This window comes from Syngnathus acus, chromosome 2 (genome assembly GCF_901709675.1).
Source record: "Syngnathus acus chromosome 2, fSynAcu1.2, whole genome shotgun sequence".
In the NCBI taxonomy this organism is placed as follows: Eukaryota; Metazoa; Chordata; class Actinopteri; order Syngnathiformes; family Syngnathidae; genus Syngnathus; species Syngnathus acus.
In genome coordinates this window covers 17,157,928-17,182,138 of record NC_051088.1, presented here as the reverse complement: position 1 = coordinate 17,182,138, position 24,211 = coordinate 17,157,928, and the positions used below count along the sequence as shown (strand labels likewise).

The 24,211-nt window shown below is 41.0% G+C and overlaps 1 protein-coding gene across 3 annotated transcripts; it reads left to right on the top strand.

Annotated features, from left to right (window-relative positions):
- Window positions 1-7,969: 7,969 nt before the first annotated feature.
- Window positions 7,970-23,218, top strand: LOC119115105 (DNA (cytosine-5)-methyltransferase 3C-like). 3 transcript variants are annotated; one of them, XM_037239308.1, is made up of 28 exons: window positions 8,003-8,069; window positions 9,352-9,977; window positions 10,592-10,719; window positions 10,812-10,957; window positions 11,650-11,821; window positions 11,915-11,976; window positions 12,491-12,622; window positions 12,906-13,026; window positions 13,248-13,310; window positions 13,489-13,541; window positions 14,218-14,277; window positions 14,378-14,527; window positions 14,624-14,731; window positions 17,884-18,013; window positions 18,110-18,232; window positions 18,454-18,498; window positions 18,567-18,646; window positions 18,909-19,021; window positions 19,245-19,428; window positions 19,688-19,772; window positions 19,925-20,070; window positions 20,177-20,267; window positions 20,364-20,512; window positions 20,582-20,667; window positions 21,013-21,082; window positions 21,269-21,384; window positions 21,535-21,712; window positions 22,168-23,218. In XM_037239308.1, the coding sequence occupies exons 2-27, from the start codon at window positions 9,511-9,513 to the stop codon at window positions 21,692-21,694; spliced, it is 3,240 nt and encodes a 1,079-aa protein (XP_037095203.1). In that variant the 5' UTR covers window positions 8,003-8,069; window positions 9,352-9,510; the 3' UTR covers window positions 21,695-21,712; window positions 22,168-23,218. The 3 variants fall into 3 exon arrangements, with proteins under 3 accessions (XP_037095225.1, XP_037095203.1, XP_037095214.1); XM_037239330.1 differs by lacking the exon at window positions 9,352-9,977 and having other exon boundaries at window positions 7,970-8,069; XM_037239319.1 differs by lacking the exon at window positions 12,491-12,622 and having other exon boundaries at window positions 8,004-8,069.
- The last annotated feature ends 993 nt before the right edge of the window (window positions 23,219-24,211 follow it).

The window sequence follows — 24,211 nt, the reverse complement described above, 5'->3', positions numbered from 1 at the left end:
GGGGGAAACACAATAAATAATCCTGATATTTGTATTTTAATTATTGGCGGTTGCTACCACTCAAAAAGAAATTGTTTCTACGACAAAAATTGGTTCATAAGAAATATTTTTCACACCTTTATCAAAAAGTCTTTACCGTTATGTCCCAAACGAAGTCAAGTTTGGCAACAGGTTTTTTGGAATATGCTCATTCCATGTTTAGTTCTATGGGCTTTTTCTTTTCCCTTTTTGCCATCTTTTCATCTCAAGCTAATACCACTGGAGGGAGCCTCATTTTGTCATTGCAATACACTAGAGGAATCTGTGATTAGAAGTGCCGGGATTTGCAGACAGCTAAATAGATGCTGTTATTTCTGAGCCACTTACACAATTAGAAGCTGTTTTCTCTTTAACCTTATGCAAGAAGAACAATGGGGCACTAACATTTGCCAAAGTCAATAGGTTCAATCAGCAAAGTTGAAGACATTACTGTCGATCATTTTTGCATTGGACTGCCATGAATTGAGTGTATTTGTGTCTTGGTTATCAGACTCAAGTGTCAAATCCAAATTGGAAAAGAAAAAAGACCAAGTGTCTCTACCATTATCAATCAAGTTCTATGAGAATGATCCATATAGTATTCGTTTATATTAGAAGAGGAAGCATCCCACATGCTCTGACTATCTTTTTCCGCTTCATCGGGGGTCTTATTTGTGCAGTTGGGAGCCTGTGTGTGACTCCCCCTGGCCTGTGCATTACAGGCCCAAGCTGGCGGCAGTGACTGCTGCTGTTGCCATGACAGCAGCTCAGCAGAGTCTCTGGCCGTGCAAAGGGTGAGTGGGATGGCCCGTCCTCGTGGCTCCATCCGCGCTCGCAAAATGGAACATTGGACAAAAAGCCCCACCCTGGACGTTGGAACCGCTGGCGGACGTCAAATACGGCACTTGCACTTCTGTGCGTGTGGTGATTGGCCGAAGCCTGTGCAAGTCATTTCATTCCATTTCATCATTTGGTCTCTTGGTCAGGACTGGCCAGATCCTGTAGGTTGCACATCCCTTTTGGAGGTGTGTGTGTGTGTGGGGGGGCATTTCAAGGCTAATCTTTGCAAGGCTGATCCATCATCATTTCCTAGAGTCAGTTCACTCATATACACAGACATCAGTGCAGCTTGGTCTTCCGCTAATCTGCAATTATTTTGGACCAGTGTGCATGCGGAAGAGACAAGCAGCAACCCGTCCTCCAGAATTACGTGCAACAAAAGATTTTTTTTTAACATGGATCACATTTGGATTTGAGCAAACATAAGTTTCAGAATTGGCTGCAATTGGCCACAATTTGCCACCGTGTCAGTAACAAGTGCGGTGGTGCCATCAGCAGACTTTTTTTTTCCCACTTTGGGCTGCTCTCGTCAAATAAACACGCTTAAAATGGGCTGGGGAAGGCTGAAAGACACGTCAACGTGGCAGCCATGTTGGGAGGGGCGACTGTCCCATCAAGGATAAAAGTGTCAATTTTAAAAAGATGGCTTTATGCGTCCCTAAATGTATCATTGATGCTTATTTAAAAAATGTTTTTAACGTTGCGATATTTTCAAATTATGTTTTTAGGTTTGACCTACATATAAGGGGTTGCTCAATTTGGATTCTATCATGCTTTGTAATTTATAGCTATAACGTTTCAGGAAAAACAATCCACCTGCTGCTGAACCTAACCCTTCATCTATAATATTACTAAATGTTTTATTACAAATCTAACGGTTATTATATTTTGTATTGCTATTACGAAAACCTCATGGTGCTAGTGAAAAACACGGGCAGAGTTGGAATCAGCGCAAAAAAAAAAATCGAGAAAAGTGCACCTCTAATTTCAAAATTTTGTAAACATTTGTTGACCAATGTAAAGGAAAAATGTGGACATTAGCTTAATATTAATGTAAGCACACAGCTCTTCTACGCATGTCGTATCTACCTATTCATATCTATGGCTGTTTTTTTCCCCTCAGTCGCTAGTCATGGAAACGTCTCTCGAACATGCTATTTTTGGTTTAGTCCACAGTTCTTTTTGTAATGTCCTTATCAAGCATCTGATCATAACAGATGAGAAAAAACAAAGTGCTCAAGTCACGGCTCATGAAGACAGCCAATGTATATGCTATTATCCTCCTCTAAGCACCAACAAGGTATATGTGGAGAAACCACAACCTTTCAAAGGCTTTCATTTTCAAAAAGACCCCCTGGGGGGGTATACCATATGAAGGAAACCCAACACAGCCAGGCTTGCCTTGCATGATCGACAAAACCTTCGTAACAATCCTGGCTTTAGATTCAACACAGCTCGCTAAGCCATTAAGCTCGCTTTGTAGTGCACCCCTCTGGTCTATTGGCCTCTTCAAAGTTTATAAATTATGTGATGTCATTTATGTGACGTGGCTTAGCTGGAGGCAAAAACATCCAGTTCTAAGACTGGGTGATTATTCAATATTAGTATGTATCGCGATTGACTCGTGATCAACATCAATCGAAAATCCCTGCGATAAAATGCTCGCTATAAACTCAACAAAATCAGAATGCAAACGTGTTGTAGGCAGCGCCCAGCCGCCTCTAAACACAAAGAAGATAAGTGATAACTAAGTCTTGAATGAACATGTTCAAGATTTACAATATAACAAATTGAGTGAGGACCTTTGTGTCGTGCGGTCACATACACAGCCAAGTCAATGACCGGGAGAGAAGACGAGGATGTACCAGGCATAGGCGATTATCAATTTCATGTTAAATCTTTCTTGACAGAGTGTGCACTGCAAAAACGAGCGTCAGGGATGATACTCGCAGTCCAATCTTTTGCCTAATTGCGTTCTGCCACAGCTATTTGTGATTTCTTTTGACTGGCAGACGCTAAGATGTGACGCTAAGATGTGACGCTAAGATGTGCTTTTATAGTTTTGGCAACCAAACAACACAAGAAGAATACATTTTTCGACACGTAACGGTGTTTACTCCTGGCTTCCGTTTTGTTGCCTCCAGCGTAAGTTTCTTTTGCCTCCAGCTAACATTGTGACGTAGACTATGAAAGGACATTCATTTCACTTTAAGCTCCTCAATCTACTGATGACAGCATTTTCGCACCCATCTACAAACTCTCGGGTGACCCGTATCCACCAAAAAGGCTTGTCAGCAATTTATCCTTACAAAGGCCTTGGACTCGTTTTCCTCCAGTCATAGTCACGCCTTAAGGCAACACATTTATTTCATCACACATCCTCTGTGAAAGAACCTGAAAGAGAGCGGCCGGGTGGAGGAGGCACAGCACTGCACCAGGCGGCCGGTAAACGGGGGCAAAGAATCAAAGTGACGTGGAGCAATGGGTGTTGAAGTGAAGACAATGCGTGGCACACAGCCTGACGGCGGGTGATGAGGAATCGGCCTCAGTTAGGCTGACAAGTTGACGCCACTCGTTGCATCATTCAAAACAACCTGACCACTACTGCCCCCCTCAAGGTGGAGCTGAAAACTGCAGCTCCTTTGTGTCCCATCCGAGAGCCGACCCATCCCCACAAAGCGCAACTTGCATCATTTCATGTATATTGTGTGGCTCTCCTAACACTGAACGTAATACATTTCTTTTGGTATCATTAAAAGTAGAATTCTTAACGTTTGTATGCAGATTCTCTCTAGTGATGCGTGAAACACAATACCAACTTTATATTTGCATGAGATGTATTTTGTTGAGTGGTTCAGATAATGGACAATTTTAACTGGTACCATAACTTTTTTTTCAATTATTACATTGTAAAAGGAATGGTGTCTCGCCCCCCTCCCAGAAAAAGGAGCTAAAAAGAAACATTTCGAAAGATTACTATTTTTCCATCTCTTAAAAACAATGATTTGGAGCGATTGATTTGCATAAAATATGGCAACTTTACGTTCGTGAGCTACTTTTGTTTTCCTGCTTTGCTTTTGAATGTCGTGAACGGTTGTGCCTGTAGATGTTTTTAATCTTGGTCATTGTGGTGGTATCTCAAGAGTCCGATTTTATTTTGGGTAGATTTGGTGTTTGAGAAATACGACTGTAAACGATTAATCGATTACCAATACAATTGTTGATTCATGTCAATTAGTTGTCAATTCATTGCTTAATTGTCACACCTCTAGGAAATACACTTCCTTTTCTGTTGATGTTCTGACCGGATGTTGTGCTTGACGTTAATGCACACGAAGCTGCGCAGAGGCCACAAGTTGAGTGGCGAGTGCACATTTAGTCTAGCAAATCTAAATTTGTCTGCCCAGCCAAGCACAACCCGGGCCCTCCACAAGCTGGATTTCCAGTCTGCTGCAGTGAGTGAGGGGATGACGCCAACGCACACTGACATCCCGGTGGGACCGTGAGGCACGGATGCCGGGAGGAGAAGCGGCCGGGTCAAGGCCCGGCCGGGCGGCCGGGGTGGCTACGGGCCATCGGGAGACGACAGAATGGGCACGATCGCCATAGAAACGCAAACGGCCCGGCAAATCGTGACAACTGGTAACCAAGTAACAGGAAACAACACATCACGGAGGGTTTGGGTTAGGGTCTGGTTAATCATGAAGAAAGGAAAGCGGAAAGAATGGAGATGGACGATAATGTGGCGGCGAGGTTCAGACTGCTAACAGCAGAGCTCATTGCCACCTCACATGCACCACACTGAGAAGATTTGTGTTCGCACAAGATGGAGCGAGAGGAAAACATGGTTGTGTGCGTGCGGGTACAAAGGGTGGAGAAAGCTGGATTACAGTGTTGACTTGATATATGTGTTTAATTCGGTTAGGGTGATAATGTTCATGTTTTAATGCAATGTATTTCAGGGTTTAACATGATAACCAATCAAATTAATGTGATGCGTTTGGATTCCACATTTGGTACTACACCATGAAGCAAATTAGTTCCGGTTGAGGTCAATGGCGGAGTCATTTTGATGTCTTAGAAATCGAAATTACTTGAAGCCTATTTTTGACAATAATTGTTAATATCTACCAAAATGCTGCTTGATGATAAGTGATCGGTTGAACTAATTTCACTGTAAGCATATTACGTTCGTACCTCAGGTCTGAGCTTTAAATGTTTCATTGAAGTCAGCGCTGTTTGAGCAAGATGTTACTTCATTTTTGTACGCCAACAGTTGAAGATTTGAAAAGCCAACTATGATTTTCAACGATCAAAAAGTATGACGAGTGCCAAAAAGTGCGTCGCTGATACACACAGTGCTGCCTGGCACACTTTCAGTCTCACAAGCTTCTGAGAGCAATCGCAGGTTTTACACACAGCCTTAAGGCACAGCCCTGTGGAAAAGCACGGCTCCTTCATACTACACCAGTCATCCAATAGCAACGCTGGAGGGATCAAGTCAAATTGGCATATGAGAGGGCCCGTCTCATTCTCGGCCTTTTAAGATGTGTGTTGTGCACAACATGGACAAAAGTATTGAAACATGCCAATTATTCCTACATAGCCTGAAAAGGGCAGAAACTTTTGGCTTCTTATACACACTGATTACTTTACATTGTAAAAACAAATCTACTTACCTACTTGTGCATATAATTACTACTATGTGAGTGGGCCTACTACTTTCTACTACTTAGTATGGAATCGCCATGACTTGAAAGCGCACAAGGGCACATAAGAAATTGACTTTGACAAATGCAAGGATATGCCCCAAACTGAATAGATAAAACGTTTGTTTCCCAAGTGACATCACAGATGAGTAAATCCAGGTGCCTTGTAATGTAAATGCAGGTTTTTACTGCCCTCTGTTGGGGAAAGTTGTCCAGTATCTTTCAGCACAGTTACTGAACGTACCATTTTCTAATTTGGGTTTTTTCCTCTGTAGGTCACTATTGTACACAGCATGACGTTTTAACTTGCGAAGGCTCCTGCCATACTCAAAAATCAACAAGAGGCGAGCAGCGAAGCGCAGAGCCTCCAATTCCCAGGTTGCAATCCTGTCTTCTGTTCTGACCTTTCAAAGGGGCCCAGAGGAAGCCGACACGAACAAAGAATGTGTGCGCGTGTGAGTGGGACCCCCAAGTGGTTTAACTGCTTTTCTGTTCATGGGTTATCTTGAACAACATCTGCTTCGAACAGTGACAAGAAGTGGCAACACATTCTTGAGTGGTTTTTCAAATACCTATGTGTAATTGTAACATTAACACTCCCCTGCCACCTTTAAAAATAGGACCATTTTTGAATTCCCAGGCATTAAAAGCGGTAAACATGCATCGTTATGTGTGATTGGTATTCGGATTATGAAAGGTTCCTTGAAAAAACATCTCCCTTGTAAGGCCTCGCCCCCACCCAGTAAGTTTGTTAACCAACTATTTGACTTGAATACCATCATTAGCATACTTGACTAATGGTCTACTGATTTGAGATGCTTTTTACATCTACTAGATAAGCCCTTGATTAGGTCATGGTCTGCATAGGCTTTTAAGGTATAGTACAAGAATATTGATTTGGCACATAATTATTACTTTTATACCCTGACAAATGTCATTAAGGACTTATGATAAAGTTGAAGGAATGGGGTCAAAAAACAAAAAATCCTGCCTAGCTACAAAAACAGATATGCTCACACCTCATTGAATAAAGCAGACAAGTATATTCACATATTAAATCAATAAAAGAAACATTTTAAGCATATAATTATACTTACACACTAAATCAATAAAGAAGACATAACTAAACATGTTTGATGTGGTAATGACAAATGTTTTTATAACTTCATGATCTGATAAGTATTTCTGTGTAGTTTGAAATAAATGTTGTTTGGTATATTGCCTGAATACCTTCATGACCCTTAATGAACTGTTTAATGCATGCCTGATGTTTTTCTAAATCACGGACACTGCCAAAGGCGTCAAAGAATGTTCAGTACTCTATTACATCTTGTGTTTTCATTAATGCTTGATGTGACATCAGATGTCGCCTAATGCTAGACGCCGGCTTTGGATTATGCCAGAATGTTCTGGACAGAGGGAAATGTTTTGCCTAACAATGAAAACAAATGGTTGGTGTTCAGAATTCTTCATGTTAGTTAGGTTATTCAGTCGTGCTTTGATTTGCGGTAAGGTGCTTTATTTTGAAGGCTGTTTTCAGGCGATACCACTTCCTGTTTCACGTTTGTGTACATACATGTTGGTTACGGTGGTACAGTAGTCATTGATGATAAATTGCTTGTTGCTTACTTGCTAACTGCTTGTTTGCTTGCCTAAATACTCGTTCAACTCTAAGTCCAGCATTAGAGGTCTCTATCCTCAACAGTTGGAAGCACGATTAAACTAAGAATGTGACGAAGTAAGTAAGTACATGGCGTGTCTAAAGAACAAACAAACAAATGCATGGTAAGTGGTGAGTAAGAACTTTGCATAGTCAGGGAACAATAACAAATTGGTAATGTCACACCCAAAAGTTCAAAGGCCATATGTCCGATACCACACCGATACCAGTCGTCACCCGTACCGATACCGCTGGTATTTTTGATGCATAAAGTATCCCCCCTGCCAGAAAGATCAATTTTGAAAAAGAAATATATCCCGATATATGGATTCGCCTTAAAATTGCGTGAAATCAATGTGCTAATCGAATAAATCTGAGAAGTGCCACGTGCGCATTTTATTGGTATGAATGCAATAGATTTTTTTTTAATAACAGATCAGTATTAGATAGAAGATCCAGTCGGGCCATTCCGAGACTTGATCAAGAACTTCAAAATGTGGACTCTAGAGACCGGTCTCGGGAGTTACAGCATTAGTTAGAGTTAATTACATCACACTTACAGCAATTGTCTGTATTAATGACAATTCTGGTCTCATGAAATATATATTAACATAAAATTCCTCTAGAAATTACATCTGTTTTAGTTTTGACGGGCTAACTGGGTAAGAGTAGCTAGCCAGCCGGTTACCTCGCTGTTCTTTGTTTTGTACCCTATGTGCGGACCTGCACCGCTCAGCAAGGAGCCGAGGACGTCCTAACTGGTGGGCCCCGCCAAACGTGCTTCCGGCCAGCATTCGTCGAGAGAGGAACATTTCTTCCGAAGGAAAGAGGCAAAAGAAACGGTAAGTCTCGCGCCATTTTTTAAATTAAACTGTCATACAAGCAAGCATTAATAGAGCCTCAGTTACATTCTGCTTTTTGAATTCCTTGTAAAACGCACCGAAATGATCGCCCCGTAACAAAGACCGATCGGCGGCATATGCAAAACACATTTCGGCACTAGCTTGGGGAGTAATGTACTTTTAATCATACAAACGAAATCCAAACTTGCATTGTCTTTTTCATCGTGGTCTTGCAAGGGCCGTATAATAACGCGTGTATGCACGCGTAGGCGAGGCAGCTGGTCTTGCTTGGAATAAAGTTTGGCGACAAATCACCTTTTGTCACTCGAAGCAAGTAGAGCGAAACAAAAGACAGAAAACCTGCACCATTTGCCTGCATGACTACTTGCACGAAGCTGTCAGCTTCGGCACAAATTTGACTTTAGTTCGCTATTTGTCTACTGGTTTTCGGATGGGGGGGGGGGCACCTCTGTTGTTATTAACCAGTGTTGGAGATTGGAGCGCGTTTCAAATACGGGTCACATTTGTACAGAATCAAAATAATCACATTGGTTTTGGTTCAGTTTAAGACTCCGGTTGGGGTTAGGATGGCTTAGTTTAGCTGGATATAAAAAAACACCGCCTCGTTCAGGTTGATTTTTTTTTCTTTTCGCGCCTGGATAAAGTAGGTCGGGTTTTAGCAAGATGTGGCAGCCAGTCATAATGCAGCGGCGCGTGACCTGCAGCCAATCATATTGCAGCAAAGTGCGTCCTGCCCACGGACCTACTCGTCATTGAGAGAAGTGAAGCAATTGGCGGCCATTTTACGTTGCCAATCTTTGCGCCTGCCTAACTTGAACACATTGATTTCTCTGCGGCCTTTTCACGTTAGTTTGAATCTCTACGGAAGAAACTTCCACCGTGTTGGCATGCAGCTGTACCGATAAATGTGAAAAGCGGTAATAATTTGCTTTTGATTATTAATTTTTAATGTTTTTACCTTGGAGTGCCATTTAAATGAATTAAGTATTCACCCGTGCCGAGTATACTGAACCATTAACAATATAATGAAAGCAAAGCCCATTGCTGCAAAATGTAAACCTAATCTCTGGAGGACGCAATTCACAATACAGTAATACCTCGCTACATTGTGGTTCGTTTATCGCGGCTTCAGTACATCGCGGATTTTTTCCAATTTAAATAAAAAATCAAAACTCACAAATTCAAAAGAAAACTTTACTTATGTCATTGCTCCCTGGTTCACATTCCTCTATGTTTTTGTCCCTCTTTTTTCCTGTTTTAGAAATCAGCAAGATCTCTTAACCAACCAATCAATCAATAAAAAATATATAATTTCACATGCTCTTGAATGTTGACAACTACGGGTATCTGCTACATTTGTACCACAAAAAAGGTTAACTGTAAACATTACATGAGAGACAACTGAAAAAGACTGAACACAATGGCCCCCAACAGAAAATCATATTCTGCAGAATTCAAGCTACAAGTTGTGAATTATGCGGACCAACTCGGTAATCGGCCAGCGGGAAGAATGTTTGGAGTGAGTGAGAAAGGTGTGAGAATGTGGCGAAAAGCGAAGGTTGCTCTTACTGCAATGAAGAAAACAAAGAAAGCAAATCGTGGGCTAAAAGCAAGATGGCCACAGCTGGAGGAACAAGTTCATAGATGGGCGCTTGAACAACGTGCTGGTGGGAGAGACTTGTCAACTACAGAGTTACGTCTCCACGCCCTGGTAGTTGCCAAGGCGATGAATATTACCGACTTTTTGGGAGGATCCACTTGGTGTTATCGCTTCATGCGACGCAAGCGCCTCTTTATCGAAACACGGACAACGTTGTGCCCAAATCAGCCGGCAGACTTCCAAGACAAGTTCGACTCTTTCCATGAGCTCGATGCAGCCATTCAGAAGTAAGAAAACTACCTGAATTAGTGCAGTAAACAGTGGTGGCCAGAGTACTTCCACACTGTACTTAAAGTGGAAGTGAAGTCCAAAAGAAATTCTTTACAATATGTTTTATGTGCCTCCACCAGTCTAAACTCAGTATTTTGATTAAGCAGCAAAATCCACCTGTTTTTATCCATTTTGCCACATTCTATCAGCTGAAAATAACATTATAGTGCCTAATGGCTCAGGTAACAACCGACATGGCTCACCTGTTTTTTTCTTTTTGCAACCTCAGACCTTTGGATGTGTGATGTGATATTCAAGTGGCAGCATGTGGCAAAATGGCTGCCCTCTGAGATGCAAAAAAAAAAAAAGGCGTTGCTTCATATTCCACAAACGCAGCAGTGATCAGAATACCATGTTTTGAATAGTGAGAGCGCATAGGACATATTAAAGTAAAGATTTTTTTTTAAATTTGATTTCCCCTTACAGTCAAAGCACTGATCCAACTCGTGTACTCCAGTAAAAAAGCATTTACTGGATATAGCGTATCAGTTTGGATGGAACAACATGCAAAGAACCATCCTGCATCTTCGTTCATTTGCTTCTCATTTTTTTTTCCCTTCATGGCATTCAGCAAGATGAGCAAACAAGTGATCGTGAGCCCGGACTCAATCCCAGATGAGACGAATGGGTTGGATTTGCTGACATGGCTGAATACTCTTCTGAAAACCAATTTCCTGGAGATAGAGCACATTTCTTCAGGTTGGTCATTTCAGGAAATCAAAATGGTCGCTTCTTCCCAAAAGTAAAATGGCCACCGTTTGTGTGTGTTTGTTATCACGTTACTATGACAGGCGCGTGTCACTGCCAGATCATGGATTGCGTCATCCCAGGCTCAATCGAAATTAGCAAGGCGAAGTTTGATGCACAATCTGAGTTTGACTGCAAGCACAACTTCAGTCTCCTCCAAGAGGCCTTCACCAAGAATCACATCACAAAGGTAGTGTTCATTTGCTTAAATAAAGTCGTGTTGCGTTTAAGAGTTCATGTATGAGGAATTCATCCTTTTTGTTAATCTTTTTTTCTGGGATCCCCGCTCCATTCCCCCCCTTTGAAAAAACCCAAAGGAGAACACAGATGTATTTTCTTTTCCTAAAGTAGAGGGAAAGAAATCCCCCGCTGCATTTTACTGGCCGTCGATTATATGCGGCAAGCCCAGTCACTATCCCTCACAAAGAGCGGGGGTTGAGTGTAAATCTTTAACAAAAGCTATTTTCTCTAGGTCAGGGGTCACCAACATGGTGTCCACGCAAGCTAGGGTGACCACATGAGGTTGTACAAATGATCATTAGAAAATGTAAAAAAAAACTTGCAGAGATTATATTATTGTGAGAAATTGTTATGTGAGCTAACAAAGCGCGCTTCTGGTTCATTATTATGAATTATATAAAGTTGGTAAGTAAAGGTACCATTGTACATAAACATACATACTGTATATACACTCACGTGTACACATGAATACACACACAGTATTTCTGTATTTCTATTGCTCCTTTCATTTATTGTGGTGGTCATCTGGAGCGTATCCCCGCAGATAGCGGTGCTGATTGTGATATTTGATCTCAGGATATCAGGACTGGCCTTTTAAATCCTTGAACTAAAACTATTCACATTTTCTTTGCTTCCCTTTAGAGCATTCCAGCTGACGAACTCATTAAAGGGGACTTTGAAATAAACTTGGAGTTCCTGTCTTGGTTTAAAGCCTTCTACACAGCCAATGTGACGGACAAAGAATACGATGCTGTGACCGCCAGAAACAACTGTGACATCAGCCTGTATCCGCCACCTAAACCCACTAAAAAAAGTAATTTCATTCTTTGTGACGGTGACAGTCATACAAAGTTGTGGCTATTTTTTGATCACAGCGTTAATCGGAATTTCATTTTCAAATCCTTAGGCATAAGGAAACTGTCCTCTTCCACCGAGGACTGTGAACCCGAGCCGCTAGCCAATGGCAAGGTAGCAACAAGAAACACTGCTAGCCCAAGTGTGGTGATGCTCAACAAAGGATGACGTTAGAAAAGGCCTTTTTGCATGATGTTGCTTCCTATAAAGTCCAAAGTGGCATGAAAGAAAGAAAAAAATCCCCATCCCTGTCAACTTAGTGGCTTTATAACTTCCAAATGCCAAAAGCTTGATCATTAAATCAGGGTTTTTTGTGTGCACACAGATAAATTGTGTTTTGCTAGTGAGCAAAACTGAATTTCATTGCGCCCTGAAAAATCTAACTTAAGTTAAGCAGCCCGGTCTTAATTGACACCGCTTTTTGTGACGGGACAGACAGGACAAGTCAAGTCAAGTTTATTTGTATAGCCCTAAATCACAAGCAGTCTCAAAGGGCTTCACATAGACAAAAATTGACAATTATTCTCAAAGCATCCCCTGATCTTAAGCTCCCAAAAGGGCAAGGAAAAACTCAAAACCCCTAACACAACCACATGTGTCACACACAGTACTCTCATTTGTTGTATAGGAGGTAAAGGGAAAGTGCATCACAGGCAATGGAGTGAAGAAGATGCGTCAGCGAAGCTGGCAAGGGCGAACCAGGGTCGGGGACAGGCAGAAGTTCGTACCTAGGAAGAAAATGAAGCCAAAAACAAAGCAGGTAGGGCGTAGGCAGAACTAGTGATCCAATCATGGGCCAGGCAAGTTAGAAGTCATACACGGGTCGAGCAACAGGTTAGGTGGGCAACGTGAGTCAGTTTGGGGAAGGCAGGAAACAGACAGGACGGGATAGCAATGTGGACAACCTGGGTGTGCGATGTTTATATAGCGTGGCTGACGTGCTTGGAGCAGCAATTCCGAGAATTGGGATCATTTTAAATTAAAGAGTGTGTCCTAACAATCTCTTTGTGTTTTGAATTGATTGCACTTATTTCCAATGTTAGGACCTGGGAATTGCAGATGATGACTCTCTGTTTGACAGTGAATGCTCAATAGAGAGCAATGGCGGGCACATGTCAGACAGCCCCGATAGCCAAACAGTACCGCAAGCTAACACAGTTACGGGTAAGTTAAAAAACAAACTGTTATTATTGTGCTTCAAGCCTTTGAAATTGCTTCATGTGTAATGTTTAGTGGATTTTTTTTTATTTTAATTCACAATATTATCCAACTTATAAATGATGAATAAACAAAAAAGGCAAAATGACTAAGTTCTGTTTATTTAAGTTGAATGAGCAGCTCTCATCTGCAGGGACATAATCATATCCATTCCATTTTATTTTCAGAACTGAAGGAACAGTATACAAAGTATATAAAGCCATGCCACGTAGCCCTAACCAAGTTAAAAGGTAAGAAATAGAAGTACAGTCTAGTATGTATATTCTCCGTGTACGTACATATATCGGTGGTGCTAGATGCTACAAACGTTTGTCTATAATGGATCCAAATGCCAAGGTAGCTTACAAACTGGTTCAAGTGTATCACAATGAAACGAGCGTATAATAAAGCATGTTTTTCTTTTCTTAGACCTGACCATAAATGACAGCCTACTTGTAGAGAACGGCGACTCTGACGAAAGGGTATATTTCCTCCTCTTCTATCCATACACATTTATTTATCTATCAACTTACAATCTATAAACTGCGTGTGATGGCAGAAATGGATAAATATCATTTTTAATATCATTGGGTGTCAGACTTGTATACTGACAGCCAAACAAATTCAATGCTCCTTCATTAGATTGTCGTTGGTGGTGTGCCGTGAGATTTCCCCAATGTGTGCCTTTGCTCAATAGAGGTCAAGCAATTCAGCCTTTAAATGGCACCCTGACAAAATGACATCCAGTCAAAATGCTGAGTGTGGTTGGAATGGCCACTTCAACCAGAGGGGAACAAACCAAGAATTATGACGACTGGATGATGGGTTCTGGAGAAATTTTTGAGAGGGCAAATAATATTGCTTTTTAGAAAAACCTTTCTTTGATTGGCTTGCAGCAAAAATAAAGGTTTCAGTAAAAACAATATCCACCAATAAGCCCGTGCGAGGGAAAATGGGCTTTTTCAAATAAACGTGTCAAAATGCTTCAAACAGCATCACGTGCCCAAAAATTATCTGACAGGTAAATGGCGCAAATAGAAACATAGATTAGATCATGTAATTTTGTGGGGGAATTTTTTTTTCATCAAGCTTGGTTCATGGATATTCCACCAAGATTAATATCAATTCATTGATTTTTTTTCCCCTCTTAACTTTCAGGTGGAAAACACACCAAACAAATATACAGCGCACAAAGGACGACGGAAAGCCAATTACCAGGTCATTCTAAAAGTGCAAAATACAGTTGGACTTATCACTAAAATAAAAACTTCAATGCTTTTGAGATCAAATTGAACACATTTGATTTTCCCTCCTTCAGGATGGGAACGGCTTTTTGACTGGAGAGCTCATATGGGGGAAGATAGAGGGTTTCTCTTGGTGGCCCGGTTTGGTGATTCCTTGGAAAACCAAATTTTCACCTCCAGGTGTACGAAGGGTTGAATGGTTTGGCGATGGAACCTTCTCAAAGGTTTGACTGCTGCCGAGCTACTTTATTTTATTTATTTGATATTAATGTGCCGCAGAAGTGAATTTCTAGTCTACACAAATGGACTTTCTATCACAGATTGCGACGGAAGCTTTGATGCCTTTTCGGAAGTTCACAAAATGTTTCTGCAAAAACTCATTTGCCAGCCTGCCCACTTATAAGGCCGCCATCTTCCAAGTCATAGAGGTAAGGGAACAAGATCAACAGGCGATCAGCTATGATTACCACACACGGTACGGTATAATTCTACTGCAGCGTTGTTGTCTGGTTTATTTTAGATGCCTGCCATGTAGAACCACAAATACTTGACAACCCCCTATTTAAAAATGATTTTAATTGCCTATATTAATAGCTTGGACCATAACATTACCACAACTCCAAACTCATGATAAATGGTTTACAGATTGCAACATATAGACTCTTTTCCACAAACATCTTCCTCCTGACATAAAAATCTTGTCTCAGTCGACATTCTCCTCTTTAACACACTTGCTGTACACAAGCTATTGTATTACAGCTAAGCCTCAATTTTACGCCACTTTCTGTCTACAGCGTTTTGATCATGGACCTCAAATTTTTTCATCGTATTTTAATTGGACGTTATTGTAGAAGATGCAGTGCAAAAAAACTGCAAAAAAAAAAAAAGAAATAAAATACAACATTACTTATATAGCGCATTTCACAAAAACTGCATGTTACAGATAACACAAAATAACAATACAGCTATAATAAATTGGTAATATTTGGGAAAATACCACTGATGAATGAACAAAGGCCAACTCATTATTTTCTTCATTGCTACATTTTGTTAAATGGTTTTGCTATATTTAAATGTCTTACAGGTGAACTTGAATCTCATTTAAAAATCGTGTTCTTGATCATTTGTGTACTTTGAATAATGGTACAGAGTGTCAAACTCATTTTTGGCATTAATAATTTTAGTGTTCAGGCCATACATTAGTAATATTGTCAAAATGAGTGGAAACGTGAACATTTACTTTTAATTCACAGTGTCTGCACCTACATTTTCTATTTGAAATTTAAAGATAGTGCCCACTGTGCTCCTTGTAAAAAAAAAAAAAAAAAATTAGTCTGGAGCCTTGCTCAGGAAACATGACAGGATATTTTCCCAATAATGGTTTTGGAGATGCAAAGATTCTTGTTGTTTACAGTGTGAACAAAGGGGTCCTGCATTTTATTGCTACTATACCATATATTTAATTCCATCTATCAATCCTCTGAACCACTTATCCTCACAAGGGTCGTGCCCATCTGAAATATGTTTCCAACTTTTGCTAGGTTTATGTCAAGGGATTTGGTGGAAAAAAAAGTCTTAGTAATATCTATTAAAAGTAGACAGTTTGCAGATTTAAATGAAAGGAGCAAATACATTTATCAAAAAAGTTGACTTCATTTTTTTTTAGTGGGCCACATTAATTTAGATGTTTGCTTGGCTCTGGTTTTAAAGTTGTGACTTAATGGCCCAGCGTGTTCCATTGACTTGAGTCAATGGGAGCAAAAAAAAAAAAATGCTTTGTCCGATCCCGTGCGACCCCCCATTTGCGCAGGGTCTCTTGCAGCCCCCTCCCAAGCCTTCCACGCTTCCGGAAGGGTCCGTTTTTTCTCACTTCCGCCGGCAGCCACCAAGAAAAACATCTTAAGTAGGCTCGAACTGTGAACATCATCGCAAATTTGTCGCTTTCGAAAGAATCGCGATCAAAATATCTGCAGACTGGATAGTTGCGTTCAAGCGCCTCGTGGAGCGGATTACCGGAGAGCCTCGACCACATCTGCACTCTCAAGGACCACAAAGAGGGGAGACAAAGCCACCGATCGCTGCGTTTTCATTGAAAGTCGATCTAAACTAGATTTGCACGTGTAATTCGAGTAACTTGAATCGGCACGTCCTCGCGAAAAGTCGTAGTTTCGTGTTCGTCTTTCCAATCGGTTTACTTGTTAAAAAATTGAAAAAGATTTGAAAAAACAAAGTCTCCCTCCCGTGTAGTCCGTATGAAGCAACACGAGAAAAAAACGTGAACACCTCGTGCTTTCTTTTGAGTTTTGATCCGATTCTGTCCGCACTGTTCGAGATTGAGCATGCCGGGTTTAAAATTTCCCAACTCACGTGAACTGCCCGGATTCCTGATCGTTGAAGCGCAATTTGGACTTAAGTAAATGAACAAACTGAACAGTCCCGTCGATGATTACCTTGTAATTAACGAAATTTTCTACGTTGTAGTGGGACATCAAATTGGACAGTACAAAGAGCGATATTAAGTGAAATATTCAACAAAATTTTCTTTGTCAAAGGTGATTTTGTGCGACAGTTCATTGGACAAACAAAAAGAAAGCCTTGTCAATTATAAAACATAAACAATATTTTGTATGACAGTCAAAGATGATTTAGTAGGACAAAAGTAATTCATCAAACCAAACTGTAAAAATACAATCAACAAAACTTAGTGCGACAAAACTAATTGGACAAACTCAACATCTTTATGTAGCACTTCCATAACAATAATTTTTTATCCTTACACACAAAATTTAAGATGTCTGACAGAAACAATTTAGTGCCCAAACGGGGGTCACATTCTGTGATTTGGAAATGGTTTGGTTTCAAGCCAGAGGACATTCCTCAAGCCATCGTGCTCTGCAAAATGTGCAAGGAGAATGTTAAAACGTGCAGGGGCAACACCACCAACTTGTTTAACCATTTGAAAAAGGCGCATCCCAAAGAACACGCCAAGAGTCTACTTATGCGCGCCAAGTTAGCTGAGAAGCAGGCAATCAAATCCAGACAGGAGATTTCAGATCAAGTGGAATGCGACAAGAGGACAAAGTCTGGACCAGACAGTTCAGACGCCATGGAGGTGACTGAAGATGCACCTTTGTTTGCCATGCACACATTCCTGAGCCCTCCTTCTCCCCATACTCTTCTTTATCTTCTGCCATCCTCTTCACTTCTCAGCATGGTCTTACTCTTCCCTGTTTCGCTTCTAATCTTCCTTCTAGTTCTATAAACTCTCTACCTGACTTGTGCAAATAAAATGGCATCAAGTGACACACTAACAAAATCTACATAGTTGATTATGTGCTATTAATATCTATATTGTTCATACAGGTAAAACAATAGAATCAAGGGAATGTCTGTTATTATTATTTATGTGTTTTTATCTTTTTTTTTATATTTACTGGTCTCAAGAAATTTGGGGGTTTAAAAAAATACAACCCCCACAAACAAATGCAGTTAAATGGGCAACACTTATTCACTTTTCATGGGCATGAACAAATGACCGCTGTCTGCAAAATGCGCCCTAATCCCAATTTATAACCTGCAGCTTGCAAGTGAACGTGCTGAGAAGTCTTTTGAGGAGGCAAAAGGAGGTAAAGAAAAAGAAATGAATCTGATGCTGGACTGGGCAGTGAAAGGATTTCTACCATCAGGGCCGCAGGGATTTGCACCACCTGGTAAGTCGAACAGTCTACTCGGCACAATTCCGCTCTATGCAGTTCTCTCACAAAGAAGCTTCTGAAAAACATTTCTTTCTCTGTCATCTTAACTAGTTATTCACGAAGCTGGCCAATTGTCCAATTCGGATTCGGCTCAGTCCGACTACCAGCCACCAGTGAAAAAGAAACAAGCTTATAAGAGTCGGGCAAGCACCTGCAACTACACCTTCACAAGAGGTATGTGGACTCCACGCGCTCATCCACAATCCCAATTTCAGTCAAGTTGTCACTTTGATTTGCTCATGGTTGGCTGTACGGGATGTCGAGCTGACAGTCAAACAATTATTTACATTCATCTTCGCACCTATGGAAAATTACAGCCCGTAAATTATGAATTGCTATGTTTCTGGTCAAGTGAAAAAAAAAACATTTGACTGATTTACTTTCATGTTTTACAGACACTTTAATTGAGAGGCTTAAAGACAAAGGCACAAAAATTGAAGGTCGGTCCTGCCTGAGCGTTATGATTTCCTTCTTATAGTGTTTTTTAAATGACAAATTGTTATTTCAGATTGTTGTTTGGCTTGCGGGTCGCCTGACGTTGCTGTGCAGCACCCATTGTTCGAAGGCGGTCTTTGTTTCAAGTGCAAGGTAAGCTAGTCTGCAATGATGTCATCATTCTGGTCCAGTTCACAAGACACAAAGTTTGCTAACCTTTTTTGAGCCAATTAGAAAAGATCCCAGCGCACAACCAAACTAAAATGTCATAAAAGGTATATACAATGAAATATTGATGAGTTTATCTCTGTTTTCCCTGTATTACAAATCTGATGATGTCACTATTTCTCACGAATGTGCCGCGGCCTACGGGTTGGAAATCACAAGTCAAAAATGACAAGATCACTGTCCGCAGGAGAACTTCACAGAAACATTGTATCGCTACGACGAAGATGGCTACCAGTCGTACTGCACCGTGTGCTGTGGCGGGTCAGAGGTCATTCTTTGTGGCAACGCCAGCTGTTGCAGGTAAATTTGAATAAAGTATACTTAGGGTCAAGTCACATGCAAAAATCTGTGCGTGGAAATGGGAGCCTGCTATATAACACCATTCTAAAGACATAAAAAGAATCGCCCCTCTTGTTCATTTCAAAATCAAGTGAATTTTTCAACAATTGGAAAGCCGCTCTCTAAGCATCTCTCGGCTCACTGGTGTCAAAACTACATTTGTGCTGTGCTGTGTCCACGGCAGATGTTTCTGTAAGGAGTGCGTGGAGATCCTGGTGGGACGGGGAACCTTTCGTGAGCTGAAGGATATTGACCCGTGGAGCTGCTACATTTGCCAGCCAACGCAGTGCCAGGGCAAGCTCAAACTCAGGCCAGACTGGAGCGTTAAAGTCCAAGACTTCTTTGCTAACAACAGCGCCATGGAGTTTGTGAGTATATTGTGTCACACTTTGTAACTCAGTAACAATTGATACTATTTACCATTTTGATTTTAGAATCCTAAAAACGTACTGTACCATATATGCAGCTTCATTATATGATCCAAATCCAAAGTAGATCATCCCTTACTGGAAATCTAAAACAGCATTCGTAACGCCGTTAGTCCCAACACTGTCGCAGAAATGTAAAATTTGTGTTTCTTTTTGATCACGGGTTTTTGCCTCCATTGACCAATACGATTGTTCCCAGGAGCCTCACAGAATTTACCCGGCCATCCCCGCAGATAGACGCAAGCCCTTGAAGGTTCTGTCGCTCTTTGATGGCATCGCAACAGGTCAGTTAAGGTCAAATCAGTCCTGCCTAGGCTGCATTTACACTTCATGCTTCAAGTGAGCGTGTATACGTATTATGTACGTATAGACATGCATTGTATAGCCGTTTTGTGCATAATGGACGATTATACAGCTCTTTCTTCCACCATGACAGGATACCTGGTGCTCAAAGACCTTGGCTTTAAAGTGGATCGCTACATTGCCTCCGAGATTTGTGAGGATTCCATCGCGGTGGGTATGATCAAGCACGCTGGCAAGATCGAATACATCAACGACGTCCGCACCATCACAAGGAAACACGTGCGTGGTTACTCCGTGCCCTAGCCAAGCCGCTTTGTCTCATGCATGAAAACAAATTTGTAGGTGGTTTGGATGAAGCAATAAACTGGAAGTGGTTGTGTTGCAGCTTGCTGAATGGGGGCCTTTTGACCTGCTGATTGGAGGAAGTCCTTGCAATGACCTCTCCATGGTCAATCCCCTGCGGAAAGGATTGTTTGGTAAGTCCGATTCCAACTGTTGCCACTGGAACACATGGGATTCATTGTTCGAGTGGAGAAAATAAACTGATTGGAGGTTAACTGTCGATCCTGCAGAGGGCACCGGAAGGCTGTTCTTTGAATTCTACCGTATTTTGACGCTGCTGAAGCCGAAGGAGGGTGACGACCGGCCTTTCTTCTGGCTCTTCGAAAATGTGGTCTTCATGTCCAGCAGAGACAAGACGGACATCTGCAGATTCCTAGAGGTGATCCTTTTCAATTACTGCCGCTGGGGAACACACTGCGCTAACTTGTCCCATTGTTTTGTTGTTCAGTGCAATCCAATCATCATCGATGCCGTAACTGTCAGCCCTGCACATCGAGCTCGCTACTTCTGGGGAAACCTCCCAGGCATGAATAGGTATGAAAAGCTAGACCTTGTTCAAATATGTACACAGTGGATTTTAAAAGTACAGAACTAAAAAGTCAGCCAAGTCAAAACTTGAGATGACATAATGAACACAACACAATTTAAAAAGGCTCGCGGCCTCCTGTTCATAAAAAGAGAAATAAATAGAAAATAATCCTACAATAATTACTGTGTAACATGTTTTATATTTCAAGGGCTTAAACTATGCTGATGCTTCGTATGTCAAGGCGCCACCCACCGCATAATTGTGTTGAAGCCGTAGCATGCAGTATTGACAAAATAAAGAGAGATGGTTAAGTATGCTCGTAATAAAAAAAATGTGTTGTTCCTCTTCAGGCCGGTGGCCGCATCCCTGGATCAAAAAGTAAATCTTCAGGATTGTTTGGAAGTTGGCCGTGTAGCAAAGGTAAGAGCAGCTTTCAGCTGAACAATTCCTCCAATTCAAAGCCACATCGCAATATAGTAGAATAACAAATTGCTAAGGCAGCAACCTGGAAAACAACATCCGCTTCATTTCGGTTGCTTGGTCGGTGGGCTCAAAAATATTATAGCACATGCTTTGCTCATTCCATAAGTTGGTGTATTTGTGCAGCTCGACAAGGTGCGAACCATCACTACAAAGACCAACTCCATGGTTCAAGGGAAAGTGGGACTCCCTGTCATCATGAACGGCAAAGATGACTACCTGTGGTGTACCGAAATGGAGCAGTAAGTATTTGGACATATCATCTCGTGCGCATGTGACACAAGACGCAAATGATAATGAAAAATATTGCAGAAAAAGTGCAACTGGATCATTTGCATTTATTTTCACACATCCAAAATATCACTGTGTCCCATCTATTTGTGTGTGTCTAGGATTTTTGGCTTCCCTAAACATTACACAGACGTAAACAACATGGGCCGCCTGCAACGCCAGAGGGTCCTGGGGCGTTCCTGGAGCGTCGCCGTCATTCGCCACCTGATGGCGCCACTCAAAGATTATTTTGAATGTGAATCGCACCAGCAAAGTTCGTAAGGCCGCAAATGCATTAATACCGTTTCTGGACTAAAAACTGCACCCGGATAAAAGCCACGCCAGATAAAATTAGGCGAAAGTCTTGTTTATATATAAGCAGCACAATAAGCTAGAGGTTTTTCATATTTAATTTCCATAATCGTCACCGTCATGAAAAATACATAGATAAGCCGCACTGGACGATAAGATGCAGGGTTCAAAGCTTGTGCACAAAGTAGCGGCTTCTAGTCCAGAAAATACGGTATTTCCATGCACGAACGCGAGAGATCTTTCCGGAACATCAAATGTTTGCCGCTGTACATCGGTGTCCTCCCACAATTCAAACAACATGCGTGTAAATTGGCCTTGGGTGAGATTGTGAAGGTGGGTTTTAATTTTTCAATATGTGCCTTGCGATTGGCTGCCCACTGGTCACTCTTGCAATCCTACTAAAGAAAAAAAGATAGATGGATATACTTTTTTTTTTTATTATGGTTTTTAATGTCACAACTTATGGTTACTTAGGTTAAAGGGAAGTGTGTAATAAAAAAACAACAACTTTTTTTGTTATATTGCAAAACTGCCGTCGTGGTCTGCCTGTAGTACTTTCCAATCAGAAACAGAGGGCGTGACTGTGAGCTACCGACCATTAGAGTAACATAAGTTTCCCGTTGGTAGTTTAGTAGGGAAGAATTATGACAAAAATAGTTTGTTTTTTACCTTTTTAAATCGCAAACTCCCAATTTAAATGGTGCTACAATCTACTGTATGATGTCACAAACAGCACAACAGACCTACATTGCAGTCAAGTATTTTTTAGGCCATCAGCAGACAGCTTTTAAACAGAGTGAGCACACTGACACACAGTTAAGATTATGGCTGCTGCATAAAAATGTTTACAATGCTACGAGCTTGTTTTAATACCTCAGTGAAATCTGAGCGTGTCCTCCAGAGGCAGCTGTTACATTACAATATAAGAACTTGCACCTACCAAGAGAACGTTTCTGACCAAAAAGTTACCCTCGGCAGTGAGAGTTACTGAAACGACCAAAAGGTGATTTCTGCAAACATTCTGTATCTTAATAGTATGTCAAATGTCGCTCGCTAGTCTTGCCAAAACAGGATTTGTTTATTGGCGCAGGCTGCTGGTTTCTACCTCAATTCTTCAGTTATTCTTTAATTTTGATAGTTTCTATTTAACTTATAAATAGGAGAAAAGTGTTTTTTTGTTTTTTTTTTAGATAGCTGACATCAGTGATGTCGTATCAACCATCGTGAACGTGATGATGAAAATGCAATATACTGGTGCTGGATTTTTTTGGATGCAAATCCACTTTTTAAACTTCTTTTAATCTTGATGATTTTTATGATGAATGTGTTGATTTGTTATGTTTCAATGTGTGAACTGTCCCACTGTGTTTTTATAGAGTGTCTAGTGTGCCTCCATGTTACTGGATTACTTGCTGCTTTTTTTGAAGCATTCCACTGTGACTGGAAGTTGGCTAAATGTTGCTGCCTTAATAAAGATTAACATACTGTGACACATTTATTGCCCAGGTGTGCATCAATACAAGCGTCATAGTTACATGGAGACAAACGGCATTTTGTTTTTAACCTGTGATGCTGTGCTAACATTTGTCTTTTACCTTAACACTAGAGTGGTGGACGATTGTGAGTATTTTTGAAGGCCGCAAATGTTGCGTTCACACCACAATTTGTCAAGGTTTGTTCAAAACACTCAAACAGTTTTAGTAATTTTTATAGTTGCAAGGCAATTTTTAACAGACAATAATAATATACATACAGACAAAAGTTTAAAGGCCAGGAATATCGTTAAGCTGCGTGAACAGAGTAAAGCTTGAGAACTGTCAAATGTTATGACGGCCCCGGGATTTTCTAGCATTGACAAACGGCACCCTTGTAAGGTTGATGGCTTTGGTGCCGTCATATACGACCAATTTATTTCTGCGAATGTTAACAATAACAATACACACACACACTTCTCATCAAAGCAGAGTCCCTAGAAATACCCCAAAACGTTGACAACTGACGATAATTCTAAGCGGTACAACCACTTCAAAACAACAACATTACCGGAAAGGGCGATGCCTTAGAATTTACTGGAATTACGTCACACCACTCCGAAAAAATATCACCTTGAGTAGGAGTGTGCCTGAAATGCCTCAAAGTACTGTGTGACATGTTAGCAGTTATTTAAAAATCCCTAATTATAATGCCGCAAGTGGGAAACAACCGTTGCTTGAGCTTAGGCCATGATGCACAAAATGCTGGACAACTGAAATGACAGGCCAGGGCCAAATCGTTTGACGTCCTGTCCCAACAATATTCTGTTCATTACCTGCAAGATTGGAGTTTTTGTTCCTGCTAATCTTGTAAAAATCATTCCCTGTCAAACTTGAACCCATCATTTAAATTCTGAGCAACCGGCTGTATGCTCTTACATTTATAGGAAATACCGTAATTTTCTGACTATAAGTCGCGTTTTTTTTCCATAGTTTGGGTGGGGGGGGCGACTTA

Excerpts from the sequence above, each read along its gene's own strand:
- LOC119115105 (XM_037239308.1), top strand. The coding sequence starts at position 9,511 with ATGGCCCCCAACAGAAAATCATATTCTGCAGAATTCAAGCTACAAGTT. Across the intron at positions 9,978-10,591 it reads CTCGATGCAGCCATTCAGAA|CAAGATGAGCAAACAAGTGA; the intron begins GTAAGAAAACTA and ends CATGGCATTCAG. Across the intron at positions 19,773-19,924 it reads CTTTGATGGCATCGCAACAG|GATACCTGGTGCTCAAAGAC; the intron begins GTCAGTTAAGGT and ends CCACCATGACAG.